This window comes from Diaporthe citri, assembly GCF_014595645.1.
Source record: "Diaporthe citri strain NFHF-8-4 chromosome Unknown scaffold_9, whole genome shotgun sequence".
NCBI classification, from domain to species: domain Eukaryota; kingdom Fungi; phylum Ascomycota; class Sordariomycetes; order Diaporthales; family Diaporthaceae; genus Diaporthe; species Diaporthe citri.
Window position 1 is genome coordinate 1,872,217 of NW_025064854.1, and position 27,209 is coordinate 1,899,425.

At 50.0% G+C, this 27,209-nt stretch overlaps 12 protein-coding genes across 12 annotated transcripts; 7 read left to right on the top strand and 5 right to left on the bottom strand.

The window, feature by feature from the left end:
• Positions 1–21: 21 nt before the first annotated feature.
• INS49_015623 (uncharacterized protein) lies at positions 22–1,065 on the bottom strand (the record flags this gene model as incomplete). Its single annotated transcript, XM_043176302.1, has 2 exons — positions 22–737; positions 1,020–1,065. The coding sequence occupies 2 exons, from the start codon at positions 1,063–1,065 to the stop codon at positions 22–24; spliced, it is 762 nt and encodes a 253-aa protein (XP_043019757.1).
• A 481-nt stretch (positions 1,066–1,546) lies between these two features.
• On the top strand, positions 1,547–2,158 carry INS49_015624 (uncharacterized protein; the record flags this gene model as incomplete). Its single annotated transcript, XM_043176303.1, has 1 exon — positions 1,547–2,158. One exon carries the CDS (start codon positions 1,547–1,549, stop codon positions 2,156–2,158), a length of 612 nt encoding a protein of 203 aa, XP_043019758.1.
• Positions 2,159–5,125: 2,967 nt separating this feature from the next.
• On the top strand, positions 5,126–5,528 carry INS49_015625 (uncharacterized protein; the record flags this gene model as incomplete). The annotated part of the gene is made up of 2 exons (XM_043176304.1): positions 5,126–5,225; positions 5,290–5,528. 2 exons carry the CDS (start codon positions 5,126–5,128, stop codon positions 5,526–5,528), a joined length of 339 nt encoding a protein of 112 aa, XP_043019759.1.
• A 3,778-nt stretch (positions 5,529–9,306) lies between these two features.
• On the top strand, positions 9,307–9,760 carry INS49_015626 (uncharacterized protein; the record flags this gene model as incomplete). Its single annotated transcript, XM_043176305.1, has 2 exons — positions 9,307–9,372; positions 9,461–9,760. The coding sequence occupies 2 exons, from the start codon at positions 9,307–9,309 to the stop codon at positions 9,758–9,760; spliced, it is 366 nt and encodes a 121-aa protein (XP_043019760.1).
• Positions 9,761–11,255: 1,495 nt separating this feature from the next.
• On the bottom strand, positions 11,256–12,227 carry INS49_015627 (uncharacterized protein; the record flags this gene model as incomplete). The annotated part of the gene is made up of 4 exons (XM_043176306.1): positions 11,256–11,810; positions 11,906–11,931; positions 12,008–12,026; positions 12,090–12,227. The coding sequence occupies 4 exons, from the start codon at positions 12,225–12,227 to the stop codon at positions 11,256–11,258; spliced, it is 738 nt and encodes a 245-aa protein (XP_043019761.1).
• A 338-nt stretch (positions 12,228–12,565) lies between these two features.
• Positions 12,566–13,984, top strand: INS49_015628 (uncharacterized protein; the record flags this gene model as incomplete). Its single annotated transcript, XM_043176307.1, has 2 exons — positions 12,566–12,974; positions 13,074–13,984. 2 exons carry the CDS (start codon positions 12,566–12,568, stop codon positions 13,982–13,984), a joined length of 1,320 nt encoding a protein of 439 aa, XP_043019762.1.
• A 420-nt stretch (positions 13,985–14,404) lies between these two features.
• INS49_015629 (uncharacterized protein) lies at positions 14,405–15,295 on the top strand (the record flags this gene model as incomplete). Its single annotated transcript, XM_043176308.1, has 1 exon — positions 14,405–15,295. The coding sequence occupies one exon, from the start codon at positions 14,405–14,407 to the stop codon at positions 15,293–15,295; it is 891 nt and encodes a 296-aa protein (XP_043019763.1).
• A 1,163-nt stretch (positions 15,296–16,458) lies between these two features.
• On the bottom strand, positions 16,459–18,148 carry INS49_015630 (uncharacterized protein; the record flags this gene model as incomplete). Its single annotated transcript, XM_043176309.1, has 3 exons — positions 16,459–17,398; positions 17,459–17,817; positions 18,131–18,148. The coding sequence occupies 3 exons, from the start codon at positions 18,146–18,148 to the stop codon at positions 16,459–16,461; spliced, it is 1,317 nt and encodes a 438-aa protein (XP_043019764.1).
• A 1,197-nt stretch (positions 18,149–19,345) lies between these two features.
• Positions 19,346–20,581, top strand: INS49_015631 (uncharacterized protein; the record flags this gene model as incomplete). Its single annotated transcript, XM_043176310.1, has 1 exon — positions 19,346–20,581. The coding sequence occupies one exon, from the start codon at positions 19,346–19,348 to the stop codon at positions 20,579–20,581; it is 1,236 nt and encodes a 411-aa protein (XP_043019765.1).
• A 96-nt stretch (positions 20,582–20,677) lies between these two features.
• Positions 20,678–22,006, bottom strand: INS49_015632 (uncharacterized protein; the record flags this gene model as incomplete). Its single annotated transcript, XM_043176311.1, has 1 exon — positions 20,678–22,006. The coding sequence occupies one exon, from the start codon at positions 22,004–22,006 to the stop codon at positions 20,678–20,680; it is 1,329 nt and encodes a 442-aa protein (XP_043019766.1).
• A 944-nt stretch (positions 22,007–22,950) lies between these two features.
• On the top strand, positions 22,951–24,765 carry INS49_015633 (uncharacterized protein; the record flags this gene model as incomplete). The annotated part of the gene is made up of 5 exons (XM_043176312.1): positions 22,951–23,251; positions 23,299–23,520; positions 23,632–23,969; positions 24,022–24,196; positions 24,503–24,765. The coding sequence occupies 5 exons, from the start codon at positions 22,951–22,953 to the stop codon at positions 24,763–24,765; spliced, it is 1,299 nt and encodes a 432-aa protein (XP_043019767.1).
• A 593-nt stretch (positions 24,766–25,358) lies between these two features.
• On the bottom strand, positions 25,359–26,665 carry INS49_015634 (uncharacterized protein; the record flags this gene model as incomplete). The annotated part of the gene is made up of 4 exons (XM_043176313.1): positions 25,359–25,684; positions 25,750–26,040; positions 26,099–26,552; positions 26,627–26,665. 4 exons carry the CDS (start codon positions 26,663–26,665, stop codon positions 25,359–25,361), a joined length of 1,110 nt encoding a protein of 369 aa, XP_043019768.1.
• Between the last annotated feature and the right edge of the window lie 544 nt (positions 26,666–27,209).

A 27,209-nucleotide genomic window follows, 5' to 3' on the forward strand; every position in this document is an offset into this window, starting at 1 on the left:
CACTACACCCTTGAGCACCGCTCAAGAAACGACAAGCCCGTCTGGTAGCTCGTTCGAAGTTGAGTCAAGTACTGGCTCAAGCACCGCTAAGCAGACCACAAGTTTCTCCACCACCCTTGACGAATCCACGACAAGCGAAAGCAGCACTTCTGAAACCAGTACTCCTGAAAGCAGCACTTCTGAAAGCAGCACGTCGGAAAGCTCATCTACAGCTGAAGAGGCCACAAGCACAAGCTCCTCGACGGCCGAGGAGGCCACAAGCACAAGCTCCTCGACGGCCGAGGAGACCACAAGCACAAGCTCCTCGACGGCCGAGGAGACCACAAGCACAAGCTCCTCGACGGCCGAGGAGACCACAAGCACAAGCTCCTCGACGGCCGAGGAGACCACAAGCACAAGCTCCTCGACGGCCGAAGAGACCACAAGCACAAGCTCCTCGACGGCCGAGGAGACCACAAGCACAAGCTCCTCGACGGCCGAAGAGACCACAAGCACAAGCTCCTCGACGGCCGAAGAGACCACAAGCACAAGCTCCTCGACGGCCGAGGAGACCACAAGCACAAGCTCATCGAGCTCGTCTACAGCTGAAGAGACCACAAGTACAAGCTCCTCGACGGCCGAGGAGACCACAAGCACCAGCTCCTCGACGGCCGAGGAGACCACAAGCACAAGCTCATCGAGCTCGTCTACAGCTGAAGAGACCACAAGCACCAGCTCCTCAAGCTCGTCCTCGACGGCTGAGGAGACCACAAGCAGCAGTTCGTCAAGCTCAAGCAGCACTTCGTCAAGCCCTACTGCTACACCCACGCCCGTGTGCAAACAAGGGGTTGAATATGCTATCTACTTCTGCAGAGAAGGGTCAGGAGATTATGGCGAAATTGCACGACCAGTTCTTGGCGGCGACCCACTCAATGTAAACCTCGCAAACATTATCCAAGGCAGGGTTCCACAGGCCGTGGGTGTAACGCGGACTACTTTCGAGTTTACGTATAATTCTCCATTCTACGAGACTGTTATACCTCCCGGTTCCAGCAGTTGCTTCGTGATTGACCATCGTGGATACATTGTGGTCTCCGACGACAGCGAGTACACATTCGAACTTGCTAATTACCTTGACGACTTGATTTACGTCTGGCTCGGGGATGCGGCGTTGTCAGGAGGATTCGACCCCAGCAATACTGTTATCCGCCAATCGTTCGGTACCCACTTCAACTCGCAGTTAAGATACACTTTCAACTCTGAAAAAGTCGGGACCGGTTATATTCCGATCCGCCTATTCTATAGCAACCTTCAGGGCGGCGGCCAATTCCAGTTATCGGTTACAGAGAGTTCCGGATCGACGCCTGAGTTTAGCACCTGCTCCAAGGACCAGGATGCGCCATTCTGGCTGCCTTGGGAACAGGAACGGGTCAGGGAAAGCAGCACCACTACAAGCAGCAGCAGTACAAGCAGCTCGTCGAGCTCAAGTTCGACTTCAAGCACCCCATCCGCCACTCCTACACCGGTGTGTACACCAGGGCTCGAGTTCGGCGTTTACCTTTACCCTATGGGCGGGCCTGAGTGTGAGGAGCTTTTAGACAACTACTTTTCCGAGGATCCGAACACGTTGAACCTCGGACTTATGATCCAAGAAAAGGTTCCGCAGGGTACAGGCAGGACGCAGCTAACTCAATGGAACGACTATCCTCCCCAGGGTGTTCCTTATCAAGGCGGAGGCAAGCCGATCAGCATTTTCGGATACACCACCCCTAGCGGGACAGACCCCTTCAACACGTGCTATTCGGTCCAAGAACGCGGATTTTTAGAGTTCCCCGGCGCCGGCACCTACACCTTCAACATCATCAACGAGCAAGATGATAATTTGTATGTCTGGATTGGCAACAACGCCGTCTCTGGAAGCTTCTATCCCGGCAACAGCCAGCTTCGCAAATTATTCGAGTCCGATTACAACAAGGTGACGACCTACTCAATCACTGTATCGGAAACAGAGAAATACCTTCCGATTCGTCTCTACTACGCCAATCGCCTCGGACCAGGCTACTTCAACCTAGCAATCTCAGGACCCACGGGCTCCCAGCCCTCGCTTGTCCAGTGTTCCGGAACCCAAGTCGCGCCGGATTATCTGGCCTGGGAGGATGAGCGAGTCGGCGGGTCGTAATAGTTAGTAGAAGAAGGCTGATGCTCGACCCAAGTACTACGCACCCTTTTCCGACTGTCCCCGAGGCAATGAAGACATTCAATCTTGCGGTCTACACTGCTGCCACCTACTTTCAGCTTGCATACTAGGTCCTCTAAGTTAGTCATTGCATCAACGTTATAATAAATTCAAATGAACTGATCTTAACATTATTTATTCCACGATCTGCGTAGTCCAATCAGAGCGTGCCACACACTTCATGTGCAACATGTTCAAGACGCAGAAAGCAGGCCAAACTTTGGAGTCTTCAATTGTTGGTCATTCGCCATTCAAGTCTACTGCATGAAGCACTCCCTGGTCAAGTGCTGAGAGTATTGCTGTGACAAATTCCCAACCCACTGAACATTCTATTGGATTGGGTCACTTCGTGGGCCAAGTGCAATGGTGCGGCGGAATTGCATATCTCTGGATCATGATCTCCAAGCCACAGGTAGTGAGATTACGTGGAAATGGAAGGTACGGGGCCTCCGAGGGATGGGCCCCGTCGTAATAGGGGGTGCTTGCCGTTCGTCCCGCACGTCGCCTGCCGCCTTGCTCAAAGTCAACGACGGCCTGACCAGACTGCTCTCCCAGATGAGTAAGAGCGATTTCCAGCCCGGCCGTGCGTGGGGGCTGGACGCGCCGAGATAGCATCGGAACACCTGCATGATGCCGTAGATCCGATCGAGTTCACTTGGAGGAAGCAGAGTCATGTAGCTCTACAGGGCTGTCGGATTCGGGCTTCTCCAATCTCAGACTTTCAAAGAGCCGTAGAACGTGACATTGACCTGCAACGACTGTGTTTCGACCGTCATCAAGCGCTCGGAAGAAGTCTAATAGGCTCGCGGACAAGTCCGTGGCTGCTGTGAGCATGAAGAACGGCTACAATGCCTCTTCTTGAGAGAAAAATGGTTGCTTTGCAGACAAAGCCAAAGCGACCTAATTAGTGCCTGCGCACCCACCGGCCACTTGATAGGTGGAAGGGAAGGGCGTATCAAATCCCAACGCACGCGAAATACTGTTTGTGTTTTTTCAGATTCTTTTCCAATTGGAGGTACATGGAGACCTTGGGTGCCATCTCTGTCGCGTCAATCAGGAAGTGGCCCGGTTTGATGTGAGTGTTCACAGTGTGTGAGTGCCTCGGTACGCCATCATCCCGCGTGGCGTACGTCAAGCTTCGATGCGTTTCCATGGCCGACCGCCCTTCCTGGCTCATGAATCCTCGTCAAGCAGGCGTTACGGAGCCTTGATCTGAATTCTCCAGGCTGGCCTTGCCCAGAAATGCCCGGAAGTGCCCGGCCTTCAGTTACGTCAACAGGGAAGGAACTACCATACGCTTCAGTGTCCTGACGGTGTCTGTGCATCCGGAGAGCGTTGTCCGGGGTGATCACAAGATGCTCCCGGCTGTACAAAGATTCTGGAGGAAGGTGCAATCTGGATGTATTTATTTTATATATTGTATTTTTATAGATTTATTTATTAATAGGCTGAAATGGGGCTTTTTAGTGGGAAACGGCTGTGCGGGAGGGGGTGTGTGCGTGAGTAGGTACACGTACTTATAGGTGCTGAGTGAGTAGGTGTTGGGTATGAGTGTGTGAATCAGGCCTGGGTGTATGTGCTCTGACCAGATGTAGCTGTGGTGTAAGTTGTCCGCAATTGTATAAGAAATCTGTCAATCAGTGGGAAAGCCGTGCAAGTGTAATGATCAATCAGCATAAAATCGAGAGCCAACAAATGCGTTTTATCACCCAGGATGTCTTCTCGAAGTGGCATGATTCCAGATGGATACCTAGGTGGTGTGGGAGCTGAGGTGGAGTTCTTGAAGTAGGTATGCAATGGATTCTGAGTTCATCAGCAACAGCAATGGGCCTTTTTGATACCAAGTTATTTAGATCCACCTAAAAAGACTCCTAAGGAGTTGTGTTCAATTGCTATGACTGCTGGATTGCAAAGACTCGAGCGTTGTGCAAATTTCCACTCGTGATCTCGTTAAAGACATCTTGAGCATGTCCCTTGTTTCCCACCACTTGTATAAGAATGATTATATGATTTCCAAAATCCATCTCCCTGATATGTCAGACACTGGACATTGATATTATAAGACGCCAAACATCTCCTCAATGAACATGTGAATGTGCGAAACTGGCAAAAAGTCGACGCTACACGGGAAAGGTCATAATGGATGAGCAGCTTCGCGACAGGATTCTCGGAGCTATGTGTAAGGGACTCAATATTATCCGTGGTGTCTCGGATGCCTGAACTCATTGTTTTTTCAAGACCGCACATTGATGGCATTTCGTTGAACGCAGATTTTCTTCCAAAGAATCACGAGGCTATTTAGCTGCCAAAGCCCTCCGAGTCATCCATGTTTGACGAAGTATGGCAATCTCAACGCTCGGGGGCGCCAGGTACAAAGTACCAGTTAGCAGAAACATAGCACCAGGCTAGACGTCCTACTGAGTACTAGGTGCCTGCCATGCTTTACATGCGTTGGTGAACCGCAAATTAAGTTGAATAACAACCTTGAAGTGGTACTCAACTTAACGAGATTACAGTCTGGAATGAGGCGGCCATGGTCGAAACAGTTCTCTCCATTTCCACTGTGATCTTCCAACTGCGGCTGTCTAGGGACACTAAGTAAAGCTATTACTTATTCTGTGCTGTTCATTTTGCTCCAATTTGACCACATGACCTCTATGGACCGAATAGCTCGATGCAGTTCAGACTAAGCTCAGTTTTTCACCATAACCCATTAGTAGCGTTGGGCAAAATTATACTGTATAAGTATGCAGACCTTCCCCAAGAAGAAAACATTTCCTTCTCAACTTCCACCAGACATACAAAACTGCCAGCACTCAAATTTCAAACATCAAAATTTCGAACATCCGGAAATCTTGAACACCAAGGAAACCTATTTTAAAAAGTCCACGTCCTCTACCAACCGCCAAAATGCGATTCAACCTTTACGCCTGTGTCCTAGGACTGGCCTTCTTCCAGCAAGCTACGGCCCTCGATGTCATTGATGATACCGAATACTCCATGCCTGAATGTAAGTGTCTAGCCGTCTCTCCTGTATCCTACATCTCAAACCAAAATCCGTGTTGTTGATATAGATGAGCTGATCAAGCAACTGAGAGTCTGTCAAACCGTTCCACAAGAACTGCGGCGGACGTACTTCGATAAGCCCATAGATCTCCCAACTGCAAGAGGCCTCATCTGTGATATCAGCGAGCTTATCAAGCAGCTGGAAGATGAAGAGAAGGAAAACCTCGAAGGAGGTCTTGAGAACCTTGACGATTTCGGCTTTGGCTGTAGTCTCTGGAACGACAAGGGCTGCGGCCGCCGCGTGTAAGGAATGGGTCTAGTGGGGATGGGCACATCATCAGATCGCTTTTATTTGATTCCAATGAAGCTGGATTGAGCGAGTTAGTGGAGAAGCTGGAGTTGCAAATCCATGGGCATTCCGGCATCGACCATCCAGTCAGTTATCAGACCGAGGAATGCATTCGTCTGAAGTGGAGAGTTAGCAGGGAAGTGGAACACGATTGGCGTGACCCGAATCCCCTGTCAGTTCTTCCTATTACTTGATTAAAAAAATTGGAGTTTAAACCTTAATCGTCACTGCCACTTGAAAATATTTTGAAGCATGAGTGTGTCCAACATTTGAACATTTTCCGGTCATCGGCTCAAAGACCTTGACATATCTTTATCGTCTTTGTCTTGTAATTGAGAGGAAATTCTGTGAACTTTCACAAAATGTCTTCAACAATAACAGCCTGAATGCTTGAGAAGATCTAGAGCTTCCACACTACACAGAGTATCCCGTACTAGTAGTCAGTTCATAATTCTGGAGCAAGTGGTTGAGAAGTCTGGCCTGCATGTGACAAATGAGTATCGCCCGCGTACTTCAGATCAATCCCTTAACATTGCTACAAGACCATATTATGACGACTTGAAAACGTATCATATGCCTCGTCTTCTAACATCCCCGGCCCCGTTTCCAATTACCCCCTAATCCTAATCGCCCCATACCCGCGTATGTGCATAAATGCGTTTATACCCACTATATAAACACTTCTTAATATCTTTATAAGGAATTTTTTTTTAATTATTAAATTTCTTTTAAACATTAACCTTCTTATTATAAAGCTGTATTTTAAAGATAATATTATTAACGCCCTTATTGCTATTAGGGATGGAATATTAATTTAGCAAGCTATTAAGATTTAGCATATCCTCTTTATTATATTATATAATTGCGTTAATAATATTTAAAGCTATTATATTACTATTAATTCTTAAAGGCTTCTTTTTAATTATTAAAAGGCTTTATTAGCTTTATTTATAATTAATTAAAATAGCTTAGGGTTAGCATTAATGCAATTTAAAATAAAGGCTTTAAAAGCTTAATTAGCCTTTTTAAATAAAAACTACCCTTTTCTTAAAAGGAATTAATTAAGAGCCTTTCTTTTTTATTACCCTATTCTTTAAAGCTAAAAGAATTAATATATAAAGGCTATTTATTTTTAATTAATAATTAAAAAGAATATTACCTTTTAATTTAACCTCCTTTAACTACTTATTATTAAGTTTATTTAATTAACCTATTAATAAAATGCTAATAAGGAAGGGTTAATAAAGGGTTGCTTAAAGAATGCCCTTACTTTTAATTATTTAAAAAATAGTTCTCTTTTTTAAAAAGACTTTAATTCTTAAGTATAAACTTCCTTTATAAAGTATATTAATGCCTTAAGCAAAGTCCTTAAACCTTTTATTATTTTTAAGGAAGGGAGTATATAATAATAGTAATTTTTAATTGCTCTTAAGGATTATTTTAGCTAGCAATTTATAGCTATTAAAAAAGGGTGAATAAAGGAAAGAATAGCTATTAAATAGCTAAGGAAAATCTTTATTTTTAATATTATCTTTAGCAATCTTTTTAAATAATATTTACTTATAATTAATAAGCATTATATATATATATAATTATTAACTTTATATAAAAATGCTATTTAAATTATATATATATAGTCTTTTTACTTATATATATATTGTATATGCTTTAGCCCTTTAATATAATAATTTTCTTACCTTTAAAAAACGCCTTTAAAAAGCATTTTTATTAACTTAAGTAATATAATTTATTAATAATTATAATAAAGAAAAGGTTTCTTTATTATTATTATAAGGTATAAAAGGAGGTATTTATAAAGTTAAATATTTAATTAAAGTAAAGGGTAATAGGTCTTTAGTTAATATTTAAGCATAAGGTATTTAAAAGTTATTATATCCTTAAAAATCGCTAAATTTAACATAAATTATTAAAATTTAATAATATAAAGAGCTTTATTAAGTAATTTTTTATATTAAAGGTTTTTTTTAATAGCTAAAGCTTATTTTTAAGACTTTTAAGTAATTATAAAAGGTATATTAATTAATTATTTATTAATATTATAATAAATACTTAAGCCTTATATTATAAATACTTTTTAAAAAGCTTTTTAAAATATATAATAAGAAAGAAACTTAATTAATAATAACCTTATAAAAAAATTAATAGCTTAAAGCTTAAATTAAAATTAATTAAAGAATTATAAGAAAAAGGGTTTAAATTAATTTAAATATAGCTTTTATTAATATTAAGGCTATCCATAAGGCTTAAATAAAGGTGAAAAAAGTATTAAAAGAAAGCGATGCCTTTAAAGAATTAAAAATATTAACGAAAGAAGGATTGTGCATTGTGGTGGTGGGCAATTAAGGGTAATAATAAGGGAGTGTGTAGGTGCCAAGGTGATTGGGATCAGGGGGTAATTAGAAACGGGGCCGGGGACGTTACACGCTCATGAGACTATCATGATACACTGTTACTCGATGGTTTGAACTTCCAACGATGTCAACGAAGCATCCCATAGGGTGTACATAAAAGTTTTGACAGGTATAGCAAATGTTCGCGCAAATCGTGAGTGGCATGTATCGTGACCCCTGAAATAATTTGATGCTCCTCTCGCGTTCTAGTAATACCGGAGAAGCGGATGATGGAGAAGCGTGGTTTTGGGCTAAGTCTGGCCACTCAGATGATTTGGACAAGCACTTCAGGTCTTTGCTGAAGACAGTTGAAAATTCGAAGAGAAGGGCGACGGCCGAGGAGAGGAAGCAGGGGTTGTTCGAGGAGTATGAACGCCAGGTGGAGCAACTAGAAGTTGTTCGAGGAGTGTGGAGGCCTGGTGGAGCAAGCAGAAGAGGTTCCATGACGGGGAAGATTTTGCACTTGATCGAGGCACTACGCAAACTCATGCGACTTTCTGAGTTGCATGAATGAGCTTCCAATAACGACATGCAACATATCCCGTCATTCTTAAGATGGAGTGGTTCTGTCTATTTACACACGGCATTTATGGAGGTGACTGGCACAGGGATCACATAACGAAATTATCAATTGTGAATCGGAGTAGCGAAGACGTTTAAATATGGCCAAGCTAGATAGATGAATACAACGATTACATCAAAGAGAAAATCGGTTAGAGAACCATTATCTTCGGCTTCTTCGCCGCCCGCTCCTACGGCACCTGCGGCTGAGAGCCCGAAACCAATTTGTGCACCACTACCACTCGGAGCCAACAAAATCGGGAATAACCACCTCACTGTGATGAATATCACCTGGCCACATTGTGGTTTCTGTATATAGCTATATGTGCTCGATCAGCTCTCTGACAGGGCCCCACATGTGGACTTGATCCGTCCCAAGGGCGCGCCTTGACAAAGCATTCGCCGTAAATTGACCTAGAGACGCTGAGGTCAGCGGCGCCCCCGCCGCTCTCATTGGCTCGCGCCACCGATGCGAATCAGCCCGTACCTGCTTTCACATCACGCAGAAAAATGACTTGGGCGCGCGCAGTCGGGAATAAGGGGACCTTAGAAATGTGCCAAGGGCGTAACTCATCCATTGATCCAACATCTCCGAGGCGGAATCCGTAATGAGGGGGCCGGAGTGATGGTATAAATATCTTCAAGTTTGTCTAGGGGTCGAATCTCATTGTTCTATTTTGCCCATCGCGTAACCCATCGCGTCACGCATCTCAGGCCTTTTTTTCACCGCCAACACCAACGGAAATCCTATAAAATCTTGCACTATGGTCGAAGGCGGTTGCGTGTGCGGGGCGGTCCGCATCAGGACCACTGGCGAGGTCTCGGGCAAGGTTGGTACCCGCAGCAGATTCACCTACCTGATATTACGCAACAGCTAAACCACTTTAGTCCCTTTGCTTTTGTCTTGATTGCCGAAAGACTACCGGCTCCGTGTTTTCCACCAACATGATCGTTGCCGGCGACGGCTTCTCGTTGACCAAAGGCAAGCCCAAGGAGTTCAAGACGACGGCCAAGAGCGGCAAGACGGTCACGTCATTCTTCTGTGGGGACTGTGGCACGACTATCTGGCGCGAGACGGAGACTTATGGCACAAACAAGATTATCAAGGTCGGCACGTTGGACGGCGACGCTCTGGAGGACGCGAAGCCCCTGATTGAGCTGTTTGTGGAGAACCGGCCGCCTTGGTTGTCAGCCGTCGCCGGTGTTGAGCAAAAATGAAGCTGCATAGATGTGGTCTGGATGGCAGATGTGGGAGAGCCAGATGATCCTGCGCCGTGAGAAAACGCCCGGGCTCGTTGCATAGTCTTGCGCACACGGGTCACGGCGAGTAAGGGTCACGGTCGTATCTATTTGATGGGTGTGCGCGGACTCGGCAATAAGCAATTTTGGCAATGATAATCATGGCTCCTTGCACTCCGCGACCGGCCCGCTCGTTGATGTCGTCCCCAATTCGGAATATCCTACATCACTTGTGGTAATACCCCCGAGATGCCCATACAAGGCTTAGGTATTTCCTTCCCAAAAGGCTCAGAGGCATGCACGTTATGCGAGTAAGATGAGACTTCAGTAAGCACTTATGGCGCATGACGTCCTATTACTGGATACTTATTTGAGTCAGCCTTGGTATTCATGAGTGGAAAAACAATTGTGACCAATATTGTGACTAAGGTCAATTTCTTGACCGATGCTGTAAAGAATACAGTGCTACACAGGACAGGCACTGTAGGAAATGCTGTAGGCCAAGTGAGATGCGCTCTTGAATTGTCAATACTAAGCATACCCGCTTTTCCACCACTTTGATCATACACCGTGTGTGGCTGAAGCGGCCTGAAAGTTTGCCAGGACTTGCGGAGCAAATGGCGTTTGACACAAATTCAATCAAGAGGTTGCGAGACTAAAGCCCACGAGGACCAATCTGCAGTCCGAATTCGTCCAGCAGCAAAACAGAGGTGGATAAATTTAGCATTCAAAGACATGGACGAGCTTCACAAATACTAGACAGATAGATTACCTTGGCCAATGTTGAGATCTCATCTTGAATTTAAAACCGGCCAAGGGCAGGGTGGGTTGGCCGACGTTGGATGGGTGTTGGCGGCTTTCTGATGAACAGACATGGAGGGCCGTTTGTTGCCGGGAACACATGAAAGGCTTTTTTGTGTTCAAATAACGGAAGGTGCAGCAGTCTATGGCCTTTTAAGAACTGCTGACACTTTAGAACACAAAAAAGCGGGGAGATGGCAAAGGTGGCAAAAGAGTTCGGCGACCAGCGCCTACGTCTCTCATCGCGTACTTTTATCTGTCAATTCCGCGGTATACTACCAGGGAGGCTCGAATCTGCGAGCTCTGAGTTTATCCCGCGGCTAGTAGTATCTCCTGCACGGGAACCATCGCCCTGGCAATTAGACCATTTGACCTGAACGGGACTGGCAGGAGGGCCGGTATTGACCGGTGTGGCTTCGGCCCGTATATGAGGGCGGGGCTAGTTGCCTGAGTGGCAAAGAGATCGGATGAATTTGGGCGATGAGTGAATGGGAGCGTATCTATCTGCGAAGACGCAGCTAGCTTCGGGCGTCCCTCTGCCTGGTACATGCTCTCGAGGGTTGGCTCGTGCTCGGCAACACATCCACATGTACATCACCCAGAGGCAACGATCATTATCAATATCCTTTTCCTTGTAGCCCCCAGCCTCCAGCCACCTCGAACACCATACCGTTCACTTGTCGTCCTTCTTCTCCCCCTTGGCAGGCCGCTTGAGCAATATCTCATCCACAATGCCCATCTCCTTGGCCTCGTGCGCCATCAAGTACCTATCCCTCTCCATCATGTCGTTCACCGTCTGGGCGTCATACTTGTCGAACCCAAACGACTGGTTGAGGTGCCGCCGCACGATGTCGTTGACCTGGGTGCGGATCCTCTGGATCTGGGTGGCGTAGATGACGATGTCGGAGGCCTGGCCCTTGGTGCCGCCCAGGGGCTGGTGCACCATGACGGAGCTGTGCGGCAGGGCGTAGCGCTTGCCGGCCTCGCCGCCCAGCAGCAGGATGGCGGCCATGGAGGCGGCGGCGCCGACGCCGACGGTCGACACGGGCGACTGGATGTAGGACATGGTGTCGTAGATGGCCAGCCCGGAGCTGATCTCGCCGCCGGGCGAGTTGATGTACATTGTGATGGGCTTCTCGGGGGCGTCGGACTCGAGCCACAGCAGCTGGGCCACGATGGCGGCGGAGACGGTGTCGTCTATGGGGCCGTTGAGGCAGACGATTCGTTCCTGGGAGGGAGTGAGAATTGTCAGTTGAGCACGCTCGACCTCAAGTCTTCAACAGAGAGCAGGTATTCAGCAAGGGCATGGAATTGACTGCGTACCTGAAGTAGCTTGGAGAAGATGTCGGCTGGTTCAAGTCCACGTATCAGTAAGATCGTCCTGCCAGCGGCGCGGCGGCGAGGATCGCGAGAAATGTGACGCACATGTCCTCCAGCCACCAGACTATATCAATCAGCGGATGCCATAGGGTGCTGCAAGGCTGGCTGGGGCATGCTCAGGGCGTACTGTGACTTCTGTGATATATGGCATGGGAATCGAGGATGTCGGGCCCATGCGGCAGGGCATCTGGGAGAAGTTACGCCTCCGCGCCGTCGTGGGTGCGATGCCCCTGAGGAGACGCCATGCTGCCCGTTGGGTGTTCATCCCCGTGATTGTGCCGTTTCAGAGCGCTGGACCACGGCGTGGAGGGGAATGTCGTCGCTGAGAAGGGGGTGTTGTTGACGAGCTCGACGGCAGAATGTGGAGGTGACGTCGAGTCGGAGCCGCGGCGGGCGCAGCGACTAGGCCCAGCCCACCGCGGATCCACTGCACTCCACTTTCCCTACGTATCCGCGTCCGGCACCGATCCTGATCCCTGGCGCGTGTACCCCGAACGAACAATTCTATCTTGGGCATCTCATCTGACATCCAAACACCAGCTGGGCGCTCTCTGAGTCCGCAGGTACACCTTCAACATTGGGCTTCTGCTCCAATCCTGAGCAATGACGAGCTGCACAAGGCTGCAACGCAGTCTTAGCCTGGCGGGATTCAACTTGGGTCGTCCAGCAGCACATTTTTATTCCACCAACGGTGCAGCCGTCAACGGGGAGCCGGTGTCTTCGAAGAAAAAGACGCCGAGGCAGGCACCGAAAAAGGCATCCACCAAGCCACCCAAGACATTACGTGGGTCAAGGCTGGAGCGGGTGCAAGATGACCTGGGCTTTGACCAGTGGTCCTGGTCCGAGGTGAATCTTGTCGACAAGACCATACACACGGCGGCAGGAGACCTTCCCATCTCACCCCTTGTGGACTCGACATGGCGAGAAGCCCGACAACGTAAAAAGACGAAGGCTCCCCCAGACAAAAATGCTCACAACCGCTTTCAGCGCCAGCTGCGCCAAAACACCTACGGTACGTTACGTTTTGGAAATGAATATCCGGGTGTCCTCGTCTTCTTTCTTTCTTTCTTGGCGCGCTTTGGTTGCTGGCCATGCTACTGACCACCCGCAGCCCAATTGCTGGCCACGCCTGTCCGACTCTGCGGTGTCACCCGGGTTCAGTTGCCCAAGGCCATGCTGCAGAGCTTTGGTCTGGTCAGGCATCCAGAGACAAATCAAGTCTGGTGGATTCCTGAGGGGCTGGACACACCGCGCAAGCCGGCAAAGGGGAAGCCTGATGAGACTGAAGAGGCTGACGACCCTCCATCAGCAGCTACTAAGGAAGAAGCTGGCGAAGAGGCCACTGCTACCGCTGCTAGTGACTCGTCCGGCACTGCCGAGAAGCAGACCAAATATCGGTACCCGAGCCATCTGCTTGCGCGCCAGGACTTGATAGAGAACTTCGGCACGGTTGGCAGAAGGTACTACGGCGGCCATAAAAGGCTTGCCACCAACCCCGGAGTCCCGCCCCAGGCCAAGGCAGCCAATTGGCGTCCGGACATGTACTGGGTCATCCTCGACCAGAGACGCCGCCAGATCATGGATGACCTCCTCTACCTGTCCACGCTTTGCGAGGAGAACGGCAGGAAGTACATCATCAGAGTCACTGACGCCAAGTACGCCGCAACATACGTCCATCGCAGCGCGTTTCTCTGGCTGGGAGAGGGAAAGGCGTTAGATTCCGAACAGGGCGACCAGGAGTCCGCTGGAGAGACAGAGACGGCGGAGACAGAGACGGCGGAGAAGGCAGAGATCGATCCCGAACAGTACGCAACCCTCGATATTGACGGCGACCCAACTACCACACGTCCTGTCTACAACTTGCCAAAACTCCTCGGCCCGGCGAATGTCGCTCGGCTCAGGTCTGAGTCCTCCGTGTTTAAAGATGGATCGCTCTTCTTGTTGAGAAGCCAACGAAGCGGCGTCACAAGCATGAGGCTCTGGAGCCTCCAAGGCTACGTGGCTGATTACAGCAAGCTGTGATGAGTATTCCTTAGTTGCGGCTATCCGACAGAGGGCATGCCCGGCAGCGAAAGCTCGTCACGGCAGATTTCCGTTGCGATCGGGATGAAGATCATTTCGAAGCTGACGATCTTTGAGGCCGAAGGTCAAGGACAACGGCTGTTGAGGCGAACTCGAGGCAACACGCTTTGTCCTTCAAGGCACTTGTGGGGGCCTGCAGTGCTGGTGCTTACGCTGCGATTTCATGGTTTGACCAACAGCTCAGCACAGCAATGGCAATGGCACCATCCACGCGAGGGGTTTTGCTTCCTTCTCTCACCCGCCAAGCCCACTGTGGCGTGATATGCATGATCCTTTTGGAGGCGGCAGGCCTCAACTTAAGTCTGGTCTGTCCGCCTGTCAAACTGATCCATACGATTGCCACCTCAGTTTTTATCAATCATGGCTTCTCCTAAACCTGTCATCGTCTTCGTGCCCGGTGCATTCAGCCGTCCTTCTGATTATGACCTGGTCTCGGACCCGCTACGAGATGTCGGCTATGAAGTCCACGTCGTCCACCATCCCTCCTCACCCGACTTTCCGATAGACCCGACTCCCGGTATGTACGACGATGCAGACAACATTCATCGGCTGGTGGAGACTTTAGCCGATGAGGGCAAGGACGTCGTCATGGTCATGCATTCCTACGGCGGCCTCCCAGGAACACAGGCCTGCGAGGGCCTAAGCCGGACTGAGCGGCTGCGCGCCTCCAAGCCAGGTGGAATCGTGCGGCTCCTTTATGTCGGGGCTGCGATTGCGCCGGTGGGCTCCTCAATGGCTGGCATCCTACGGACTGACATGCCGCTGCCCTCTATCGAGGCTGCCCATGGTAGGCCGTCTCTATGGACGTCGATCTCTCTTGCAGTAGGGGGATTGATCCCTCTGTCGTGGACTGCGTGGCTATTCTCCCCGTCATCGCTGGCTGCGTCTGTAGAGGGCCTCTGGGCTTACAACCGCAACCCGGATATCTTCACAGACTGGCTCCTCTCGGACATGCCTCGAGAGGAGGCCCTGAAGTACGTCTCCGTCTCTTCTCCGGTCGCGCAGTCTGTGAAGTCCACTGTGACTCCCCTGACCTATGCTGGGTACAAGCACATCCCGTGCTCTTACATGCTTACGAAGCTGGATCGTGTCAATTCTCCCGAGGTTCAGCGGGGGTTCATCGATCTTGTTGAGAAGGAGAGCGGGAGCCCGGTCGACGTTCACGAGTACGAGGTGGGACATTGCCCCCAGCTGAGCCAGCCGCTATTGGAGGTCGAGTGTGTGAGGCGAGTAGCTGGAGAGGATGAGTAGGACAGGGTTTCGTTACGGCGAGGTAATTGGTGCAAATGCCATCCATGGTGCCTGCGCTATGGGACTCCAGTGGTATCACGACGGTTGTGGGCTGTAAGGAATGCACTATCGAGCTAATTCCACTTCGGTGCTCGATATACACAGCCTCACTTACGGAGGGTCCCAGATAAAATAGACTTCACTCATCGATGCATTGACGCATCGTAACGATATCTTCGAACACGCATCTTTCGTGGCTTTACACTGAAACATTCCAACTGCATGGCCTGACACCATCAAGACCACGCAGATTGGTTGAAGCTCCGGTCCAAGTTGGAGCAGTTCTCACCGGTCACGAGGTACACACCCGGACAACACAGCTTGCAGCGCAACAGAGCCTACGGTCACTCCTCCCGGCCATCCAACCATGCTGCCGCCGCCGCCACTACCACCACCCTCAAGAGTCTGCACCCGCTGCCGCAAGCGCATATGGGACCAGCGCCTCGACCCCGCCGTCAAAATCTTCGGCATCCTGGCCTTGCTGCTCTCCTGCTCGGTGCTGTGATCCAGCATCTGCGGCCAGGAGGACGCGCACACGGCGACACGGCTGGCTGAGTGGTCGGCGCTCAAGGACTTCATGGAGTATTGCGAGGGCGGGAGTACTTAGTCCTCCTTCCGGTCGAGTGATACGCATTTGCCGGTGTGAGTTACTGACTTGTTTGGCGTGACAGCATGATTGGAAAAGTGGTGTTTGTGAAGATGTTAGGAATGTGAGCTTGCCTCCTCCGCCTGAGGGTAATGGTCATTTACGAAAACGTGCTCACAGCTTGTCGGCGCGATACACATGTAAAAGTCCCATCAGACCTTGATGGATGATATGACTTGCGGTGAAATTGACTAAAAATACGGACGGAAACGGAAATAGATGGTCCCACACAAGGGAAACAAAGATCACACTGGCTAACTCAAGACATCATGTAGAGATTTGGCACCCTCACAGCCAACGCTCGCTCGATGCATAATCGGCGTCATTTCAGTCCAAGAGCAATAGTTGTGGAGCACATTATCATACCATTGTTGATCCTGGGCTTCCGGCCGCCTTGACCGACCATTGATACATTTAGACCTTAGACCGGTCCAAGCCGTAGCAGCCCGCGTAACGCAGCCGGATAGTCTGTCGATACTTACGGAGACTTGACACTAAACTCTGCCGTGGCTAGTCCTGCGTCCTCACTTGGATCCGCCTCCCAGACAAACGCCCACTCCACCCCCTTCATGTCCTCTCTGTGCTTGACTCGGACATCTATATCCTCAAACGGGGTCATAATGCTTGTCGTGATGTGGCTTTTGGTCTTGGGCATCTCCCAACGGCCCCGCACAGGAAGGATGTCGAACCTCAGCACAGTGATGATCAAGACGGTCAAGATCTCGTACGTTGCAAAATGCCTACCAGGGCAAATGCTGGCGCCCCTACCAAATGCCCGGTATGCGTATCCGGGGACCTTGTGCGTGTTCTTAGCGGTCCCAAGATCGAGGAACCGCTCGGGGTCGAAGGTAGAGGCTGTTGGGCCCCATGCTGACTCGCTGCGGTGTATATTTGCGGAAGGGATAAAGAGTAAAGCATCCTTCTTCAACAGGTATCTGTCGTTGATCAATGTGTCCTGTAGTACCACACGGCCAGCGGCATTGGTGCTGTGCACGCGGAGAACTTCTTGTAGAAGGGAATGGAGAAGCCGACAGCCTGCGATGACCTCTGGGATGTTGACGGTTACAAGCCCGCTATTGCTATGATGTACGAGCAAGTCGACATGCTTGCGTATCTTTGTTAGGAGAGGCAGATCGGAGTAGACGTAGTATATGACCCATGATGTGGCGGGGACGGTGTTGACGAGGAGACCATAACACACGCTCAAGTTGAACCGCTCTGTATCCATCTCGGATAGACCATATTTCTCGTTAACCTCGTCACGCAACTTGATCAGTGCGGATGCAGTCTTGTGTCCATCTGCAGCATAGTATTTGTGCATGGCTTTGAAAAAAAGGTCCCGCCCGCGGCTGCCTTTGGGTGCAATGATGTTCGGGATAAGGTTGAGGCCTAGGAGGACGAAGTCGTCGTCAATCGCCCTGAAAATCCAATCAGCCCCTCATCTCATCAAATTCTTTGTTTGCAAATTATCGACGTACCAGAACCCATCACACACGTCCGCATCTTGGAACGGATTCTTCTCGATGCCATAAATGGCGTCGGTACTGGCCCTAGTCACAATCTTACGTGTCCATGCGAAAAGCTTAATACAGTTCCCTTGGTTGACGGCTTTGTTTGAGGCAATGATGTCGACTAGTGCCTTGAGCATCACCTTGGTGGTCGTCCGGAGTTGATCCCCGGGAGCAAGCGCCTCATGCATGACCTTCATCGTCTCCGGTCGGAGTCCCACTGGGCCCTTCAACTCGAGTAGATCTTCTTCTAGAGCATCCAGAGCATGTTGGCTTGGATTCAGGATCCTTTTTGCGAACTGGACGACGTAGGGGGCGAACGAGATTGTCTTGGGGCGACGGTCAATAGCCGAGATCAAGTTGGGAGAATTGACGACGTAGATCTTGCCTCGAGGCACATGGAGACTGTATATTGGCAAGTCGAATTTATTGCTAGAACGCCGTTAGTTTTGAATTGAGACGCTCACTTCTAGGTGTTATGAACCTGATTTGCTTGTAATAATTCGAGCCATGTAGGATCATGCCAATGACATGGCCCACAAGTGGAGTCCTTGAAGGAATAGGTAGTGGTTCCTTGGTTTCTTTGCGTGCATTGAGGAAATGGCACACCATAGAAGCAGCCACGCAAACGACAATAGCAACAAGTGTTGAGTCCAGCATCTTGAAGCTTGGGTTTTTCTCTCTGCGACAAACAACGATGATTCACTGGTACAGTCCTGTACAGCAGTGTTTCAGGCTGTTGGTGAATCGCAATTCTGGGTACAAGAAGAGGTTCCTTGCTAATTGCAAGGACACTGCAGTGATATGCAAACAACGAGCCATGAACCCCTTGAAAGCCATAAACACCTTTAAATCTAGGCTGTGGTGTCACGTGGTACTGTTGTAGGTCCTTTTGTTTCTCGTGTTTCACAAGGCAGGGCATGGGGTGTGAGTCTAATAGAAATAGAGATATCACATAAGGTTATATGAGTTAGCCGTTGATGTGTCACCCACCACACCAGAACATGCACTAAACATGTGAAAGGCTGAGACAGTGGAAGTGCGGTTTGTACCACACACGGTCAACGTTAGCGTACCTTGACACCACACCATTTCTACATGTAGCCAAGCTGGTTCAGAGCTGATTCTCCGTTCTCTACCTTCCTCTTCCACAGCCTCGATCTGGTCTCCATTCATGTTCTCACATCTCGTTTGTTCACCCTCACACTGACTTGGCCTCGTGACCCGCCAACTCAACAACCTGAACGCTCACTCCATCACAACCTTATTGCTACAGCTTGATCACAAGCTCAGTAAGCCAGCAACCTGTCAACCAGCATTCCACAGCAGCAAGCAACCTACAAGGTATGATCGGCCAACTGCTATTGGGGTCTCTCTTGACCTACATGATTTGGAGCATTGCGTGCTTGGAGGCCAACGTGCGCAAGGCTCGTGACTTCGGTGTGCCTGTGGTACGACTTCCCATCGATTCAAACAACGTCCTATGGGTTCTCCTCCAACCGCATGTGTGGAGGATTCTGGACCGGCTCCCGTTTGATTGGTCTTACTACCCTCGTTTCGTGCGCCTCTCTCGTCGAGGATGGTATGTCGCCGAGAAAGCAGAGCCTCATGTGCAATTGGGACCGGTTTGGGCTCTCGTGTCGCCCGTGGCCATCAACCTGCACTTCGCAGATCCTGACACCATCCAAGACATCGTAACACGACGCGGCCACTTCCAACGCCCTTCTCGAGAGCTGAGTACGTATGGCCAATGCGAGCAATGATGTACTCGGCTGACTAGCAACAGAACTCCTGGAAATTTACGGCCCATGCATCTCGACTGCGAGTTGGGACGATTGGCCTCGCCACCGCAAAGTCATGGCTACACCCTTCAACGAGTCCATCATGAAGCTTGTCTGGGATGAGGCCCAACGTCAAGCCGAGAGCATGCTCCACTCGTGGACTCGGGTGGCCTCCACTGGGATTGGCAGCTACCAGAAAGATACCCGAATGCTTTCCCTCAACGTTCTGGCAGCTGTGGGGTTCCGGAAGCAATACGAGTTCCGTGGCTCGGCCGAGCCCTCGACCGACGAGACAGGAAGCTACCGTGACTCCCTTCAGACGGTTCTTGACAACATCATTCTCCTCATGTTGATTCCAGCTCGTTATCTGCGACTGGTGCCGGGAACATGGGCTAGGATTGGCAATGCGGGGATTACTTTCAAACAACACATGGAGAAGATGCTCGACGAAGAGACCAAAGCCCTTAGCCAAGGCACCCCCGGTTCAGGCGGGATTATAACATCTTTTGTACGCGCCGCTGATGTGCACAACGTTGAATCCGCCGACACATCGGACGTCGCAGGTCGAAAGAAGGGACTATCCGTGGATGAAGTCTTCGGAAACCTGTTTGTTATCAACTTCGCCGGCCATGATACCACGGCCAACACGTTGGCCTTTGCTATGCTTCTCCTGGCAGCCAATCCAGATGTGCAGGACTGGCTCGCAGAAGAAATCACATCTGTCACCCAGGACACGTCTTCCGATGCATGGGACTACAGGCAGCTGTTCCCGCAGCTCAAGCGCTGCCGGGCCGTCGTGTACGAGGTGCTGCGCATGTACCCGCCTGTACCGGCCCTCCCGTCAATCACTTCCAACGGCACGCAGATGCTCAAGAGCGGCGACCGAACCCTTGTGATACCTCAGGGAACCAACTTGACCGTCAACCTACGCGCCATGCAGATGCATCCTCAATACTGGCCTGATGCGGAAGTCTGGAAGCCCGCGCGCTGGATCTCCAACCCAGCCCCAGCAGGATCGCCTTCCCTCACCCAGATTGCCAGCGAAGAGTTTTCCGAGCCAAGCAAGCACATATTCTTTCCGTGGGGAGAGGGACCGCAAATCTGCCCCGGGAAGAAGTTCGCCGAGGTCGAGGAGGTCGCTGTCTTAGCGAGTCTATTCAAGGGACATCGTGTTCTCCCCAAAGGTAGACCAACGGAAAGCGTTGAGAAATTACGCAGGAGGGTACATAGATGTCTCAATGATGTCGACCTGGAAATGCTGGTCAGGCTTAGGGATGCAGACCAGGTCACGCTGGTTTGTAAAGAGGCCTGATTGTCGGTCGAACCCTTACAAGACGGGGTGTCACAACTAGCTTCACTTGGAGATACATCGCCTATGAAAATGAGATTGGTCGGAGACTTCGGAAATTTATAGACCCTCGTCACCGAGATTTCCTTTGCATTGCTGTTGCTGGTCTTCACCTGTCCATTCCGCCTGGATGATTGCCATACTCGCACCTTGCGGGAGCTTGATACCCAGAAATTTGAACCTCGAATCAGCTGCAGAAAACAGCATTTCCCACGCATTGGCATCGCGCTCCCTGGCATTGTTGAATGCTTTCAATGAAATGTCGAGTTGCCTCAGTTCTCGATCGGCCGCAATCCCCAAGCTTCCCGGTTGCGGGATGCAGATGTCATTGGCAACCACTTTGGCACCGTTCTTCAAACCTGGGACCAGTGACTGCAGAATCTTGACACAGTACAGATCGCTCCAGCAGTGAAAGATCCAGCGCAAAAGGTATATGTCAGCGTGTTTGACGAGTTGTGGGTGGAAGAAATTGTGCTTCATGCCACGGATGCGATGCTTGAGCTCGGCTGGAATACGGTTCTCTAGGCCTTCAATAACTTCTGGCTGATCTTGGACGATTATCTCCATGTTCGGGTACTCTTTTGCTAGGCACAGGGACACCTCTCCCTGTCCACCGCCCACGTCAACTAATGTGTGAACATTACTGAAGTCGTAGCCGTCCAGGAGGTGATTGACGCTAAAGCTGGAATGCTGGTGTGAGAAAGTTTGCACGTCCATATATCTCTGATGCCTCGCTGGGTCACGCTTGATAACGTCGAATGGGTTGTCATCCGTATGATGGCCCAGAGAGTAACCGCTTTCATTTGGCTCCTCGCTGTCTGGCCACTGCTGGGTCGCATCTACGGTTCGTGCCAGGGAAGGCCAGAACTCCTGGGCGATGCTGGTGATCCATGATTGCAGCTTTGGGTTACTAAGGAGTTGTTTCGAAGCGGCCGTGTGGGCGATGCATCCGATGGGCATCTCATGAAAGACGTGCCAACCGGTGAGTAGGCGAGTGAACCGCGTCACGTCCTTGACGTTTGCCCCTGTTGCTGCTGCAAGCTCGTCGAATGTCGCCGTCCCTTCGAGTGGCACATGTTGCGCAAGGTTGTATCTGTACGCATACTGGATACCAAGCATGAGATAGTGATCTCCGGGGCAGCTCATTACCAGGCCTATCGGCCCAAGCAGCAGTCGATGTAGTTCACCGGTGGCCTCAAGAGCAACGTTCCTGGCAGCTTGGATAGCTCCTGGGAGCTCTTGGTCGGGAGAGAGACCATCTCCATCTTCGAATGATGGTTCTGGCAAAGACCTCTCAGAGAAGTATTCGAGGTATCTGGTTGTGTTCTCGGAGAGCCGAGCAAGGAGCTGTGTCACCGGCTTGGGAATGACGGCTTCTGTGGATGGCATATTGACTTGATTCAGAGGTGCAGAACAGGCTTAAGGTAATAGCAGCGACAGTCAGGGAGTCTAGAAGCCAGTTCAAAATGATCTGAGCATCGAATTTATCACCTCATATCTCCAGTCTCTTTGCGATGAATGTCTAGATCTAAACACAGCGCCTGGAGTGGCGCAGCCTTGGGACTGAAGAGTCCTGAGGCAGTGTCTCGAACATGAATACGTAGATCTACACACGCAAACTCCTGCACTCTCCCCCTTTCAGGGTTAATTGGAAGTACTTCAATGCGTGACACCGACCTTCACAAATCGAGAGGTCGACGCGCGCGCACCGTCTCAGCTGCAACCTTAGACCCCACCACTAAGCATCGAGATCTTAGGTTTGCTGAAATGATCGGTACTGGACCCCTACTGTCTCACAAAAGCCCAACGTAACCCAGGGGCCATATTCATTATCTGTGCTAACCGTACCCCGGTGTGCGGAACCCCATGGTATGTTACATGATGGGTTGCATGAACGGAGACTTCTTCCCGTGCCAAGGAAATGGTCTGCTACTGAAGCACAAAGGACAACGGTAACAGATGTGATATTTGTACAACGCGACTTGGTTAATACTTCTAAGGGCAAGACGGGTGATGACTCACGCAGAACCCAATATCAACAGTTAAGTCGCACAGCATATTGAGCGCGAATGAACAGCCGGGTCAGGCTCTCGCGGCATCGTACCTGATTGATAATTTTCAGCAGGCTGCCAAAACTCGGGTACCCATCAACTGCCCACCCGTCAGTCCAGAAATCGGCGTTCCCTTGATGTTGGTCTTTCGGCCAAATCGCGCTCGTACTCCCAGTCACAAGACGCATCTGCACTTTTCTGCCTTCCTTATTCGAGTTTGAAAGCAGGAACAGATCCAACCCACGGGAATCGCCGCCTCCACAAGCAATCTGACCAGACGTCATGGCATTAGAGCCTGCCACCAAGCTACCAGAGCCGGACACGACAAGCCACCTGGCAGGATGGAGACTTTACATCGTGATAGCCTGCCTCTTCTTCGGATCGTTTCTGATCGCACTTGATACGAATATTATCAACGTCGCCTTGCCCAAGATATCGTCCGACTTCGAGGCTCTTCAGGATGTCGCCTGGTATGGAACGGCTTATTTACTTACCATTACGGCTTTTCAACCCATTTATGGCTCTTTGTATACCTACTTTCGCACGGATATCATCTACAGAACGTCCATATTCGTCTTCGAAGGTATGTGCCATGTCTCCTACACATGCAATCAAGGCTAATGGTTACAGTCGGCTCTATACTTTGCGCCGCGGCGGCGAGCTCGAACATGTTCATTGCTGGGCGAGCCATCGCTGGCTTTGGAGCCGCTGGTGTCCTCCAGGGTGCTTTGAGCATCATAAGCCAAGTCGTACCTCTCGAGAAACGACCGCTATACATGGGCATCGTGATCAGTGTCTTCGTCATTGCAGTCACAGTTGGGCCAGTGCTGGGTGGAGTCTTCACCCAAAACAGTACTTGGAGGTGGTGCTTCTGGATGTATGTCACTTCCACGCCATCAAAATAGGCATAGGTTCTAAGTCTGCTCTCTAGAAACCTTCCCATTGGAGCTGTCGTTCTCGCAGGTCTCTCGATCTTCTTGAAGATCAAGGGCAAGGAAAGCGACGACCGAGCACTTCCATTGATGAGGAAGCTTCACAGTATGGACCCGCTAGGTAGTATTGTCTTCATTGGTGCGACTTGCTGCTTGATGCTCTCGCTGCACTGGGGCGGCCAGTCGAAGTCATGGGCCTCAGCGGACGTCATTGGCTGCCTCGTTGGTGCAGGGCTGATTGGGGCCCTCTTCATTTATCTGCAATGGAGGAGAGGCGACTCTGCCCTAATACCTCTACGTATCTTCAAGAAACGGTCAATATGGACCAGCTCAATGGTGCTGTTCTGCCTGGGAGCAGGAACATACGTCGTAAGTTCATGTCACCACCTATTTTGTTCTGCTAAGCAGCTGACAGCCCCAGAACGTGTTTTTCCTCCCTTTCTGGTTCCAAGGTGTCAAAAGTATCAGTCCAGTGTCGACAGGTGTCGATTTCATACCACTGCTTCTTCCTCAGCTTATTTCCCTCATCATCGTTGGCGCTATTGTCAAGCGCTTCGGCTACTACGTGCCTTATATGGTCGTGGGCGAGTTGATCTGTACGGCCGGGCAGGCTATGCTCACACAGATTCATCCTCACAGTACTACTCTCTACTGGGCAGCTTCTTTCGTTGTCTCTGGCTTAGGGTCTGGGATGGCGATGCAGCTGCCATACACCGCTGTCGCTGTAGTTCTATCAGACGATGATGTTCCTGTTGGCAATGCAATTGCCGTATTGTTCTATCAGCTCGGCGGTGCAATATTTATTTCAATCGGTCACACTCTGATTATCACTACATTACTTCAACTTGTACCGGAGCACCTACCTTCGGTTTCGCCCGAGATGGTGGTTACTCTTGGTGCAGCAAATCTCCCTGCACTTGTTACCTCAGCTGAGGATCTGGCCATTCTGCAAGACATCTGGAACACTGCTGTTGCAAGAACGATGATATTGGGCACAGCTGTAGTGGGTGTAGCGATACCATTCACGCTGGGCATGGAATGGCTCAATGCCCTCAAAGTTTCTCAGGAGAGGAAGGAGGCGAGCGGGGTCGACAATATGGAAGGCTCAACTGCTAACGCTGGCGTTGCTCTTGAAGACATGGGAGTCAAGTTGGATGGAAAGTAGAAATGTTGCTTGCTGAATAGAATAGTTTGGATGATGACGTTAAGTCGAATATATTCAGTGGATCAACTTGATGAGAAACACTGTTAAGTGTCACACATTTAGTTTGATACAAGTCTTATGGGACGTAGGCAACACAATAAGATCGCTTTTGACACGCATGCACTGAATTGAGTTTCAATCCCAGCTTTCACTCAAACGCTCGAGTGAGGGATGAAAAATTGGCCTCGGTGATGATTGAGCAGCAAATGGCACAGCAAGATCTACAACGATGTGCCTAGGGGTGACAACGTCAGGCAAGTAATGGCTCATTGAACTCAGGTATATTCAATTTTACTTTTCATCTCAAGAATAAGGAGAGCGACCAGACCTCCTCTCTGCCAGTCCTATATGGCTTCTCAACTAATGCAACGACTGAAGGCACATTATAAGACGACAGAGGAAGCAGAGAACTTGATTTCCAGGCTATAGAGCACAGCAATAACGTGAGGGACGGTTGAGGGTTTCCCCGGGGGTGTGGGGTGTGGGATAAAAACCATTGAAAGAAAGAAAGCTCTAGGAGACGACCGCGTTTCCTTCAACCTATTCACACTTCATCAAACGAACTCGTGCCCTCTGGGCTCCAAAGATGTCTGGTTTGACTTTCCACCTGTGGGCTGATCACGAATGATGTCGAAACTATGCCGGATACGCACTGCATTCAGCGGCACTTCGTGGTCGAGTGAACCATGACTGCCCCTGTGCTCCGGACCGCCATTTCTGCTGCGCGGGGTGCCATCGAGGCGAGTGGTGGATCGAAGTCGATCGAATCCAAGATATGATAGAATCTTCCGAAAAGGAGACTGGCCACTATTGCCAGATCCGCCCTGCTTGTTGTGAACGAATAGTTGGCGAAAGGATGCGAGGCAAGCAACCACGATGGCTAGCATGTGTGTCCCGTGGCATTAGTATCAGAGCCCCATTCACTAAGACAGTGAAGTAACTTACCCACACCAGACTCAACATTGGACCAGAGGTAAAGCCAGTCCATGCTGGACACTTGAACTGCGCCGCTGGTTCCTTTTACCAATCCCACGCGAATGATGGCGGTCAGGATGATGAAGATGGTAAAAGAGAACACTCCTAGGAGGATCAACTTCTTCTTAAGCGGAATTCTGACGTTCCAGAGGAGTCGAAAAGGAATAGACAAAATCAGCAGATCAGTGAAAATATCGACGACCATGTTGGCGTAGAATGTGCGGTCATCAAATAATACGTGTGAAGCGAGGCCGCATTGTGCTACAATCATTGGTCAGTAGTTGAGCTCGGAGGAGAGCATGTGATGGCCATAACTTACTCATTATATATGTGAGATCTTTGGTAGTACAACCGAAATCAATATCCGCGATACACGCAACCCAGCCAATCGCGGCGGCAACAAAAACCGTCCACCACCAGATCCTATCGCCTGTGGCGCGGGTTCCCAGACGGCGGAAGAACATAAGGAATGAAAACTTGACTGCCCACAGGCATGAGTAGAAAAGAGTGTTCCAAGCGACCACCACAGGCATGTAGCTGGCATATTCTTGGAGGAAATCAGGTGACGGCGGGCGCTTTCCGGTCTGGATGTCGTACATCCAGAATAGCATGTCACTCTTGATTTGCCATAGGATGGAAGACGTCAGAAGGAACAGCCACGCTGCAATGACCAGGAAGTCGTCGGAGAAAAGTTTTTTGAAGGATTTGATACGGATCACCAAACGGAAGATGACGAGTAGAAAGGACACGCAGGTGGCAGTCCACGCGACGGCCTAAGGAGGTCAGCTGGCATGAACGCGGGCGGAGTTGCTGGGTGATTACCTACGAGGAAAGCCGTTTGGCTTACTCGTTGAACGGCAGGGAGAGCGGGTTGATCGTCCGCCATCCTGATTTCAATCACAAAAGAATTTGGCCTAAGAAGAAGCTGTGAGTAGCAGCAAGAATGGTCATGCTCCAGAGCGTTGGCTGAGAGCGATTGCTTTTCCAAGTCAGTTGACGATTGCAAGATATTATTTCACAGGAAAATTGACCACAAGGCAGCTGGAACGAGGCTATATCAACAGCTGTCACCACGATGATCAACCTCAAGACCAAAATACCTATCACAGACGGAGCGAAGGGGGCGAAGGATCCACTCGCAGAACGTGCACTCGCAGGACGTGTACTTGGAGAACAAGCGTTAGGCTGCACCATTACTAATGTCATTGTGGTCAGTGGTGGCAAAAAGTTAGATAAGGCATCTCCCAGATTGGTTTCCATATGGGAAGTACAAAGACATCAGGTCAAGTCGCTACAACCTCGGTCAAGTTCAAGGCAGAGGCGCAGCTAAGCGAGAGGACTGTGGCAATGGTCATACCCAGGCAGCTGAAAGAGATATTATGTTACTCCAATAGGCTGTACTGCCTACCCAAGCATCATTGCATAAGCAG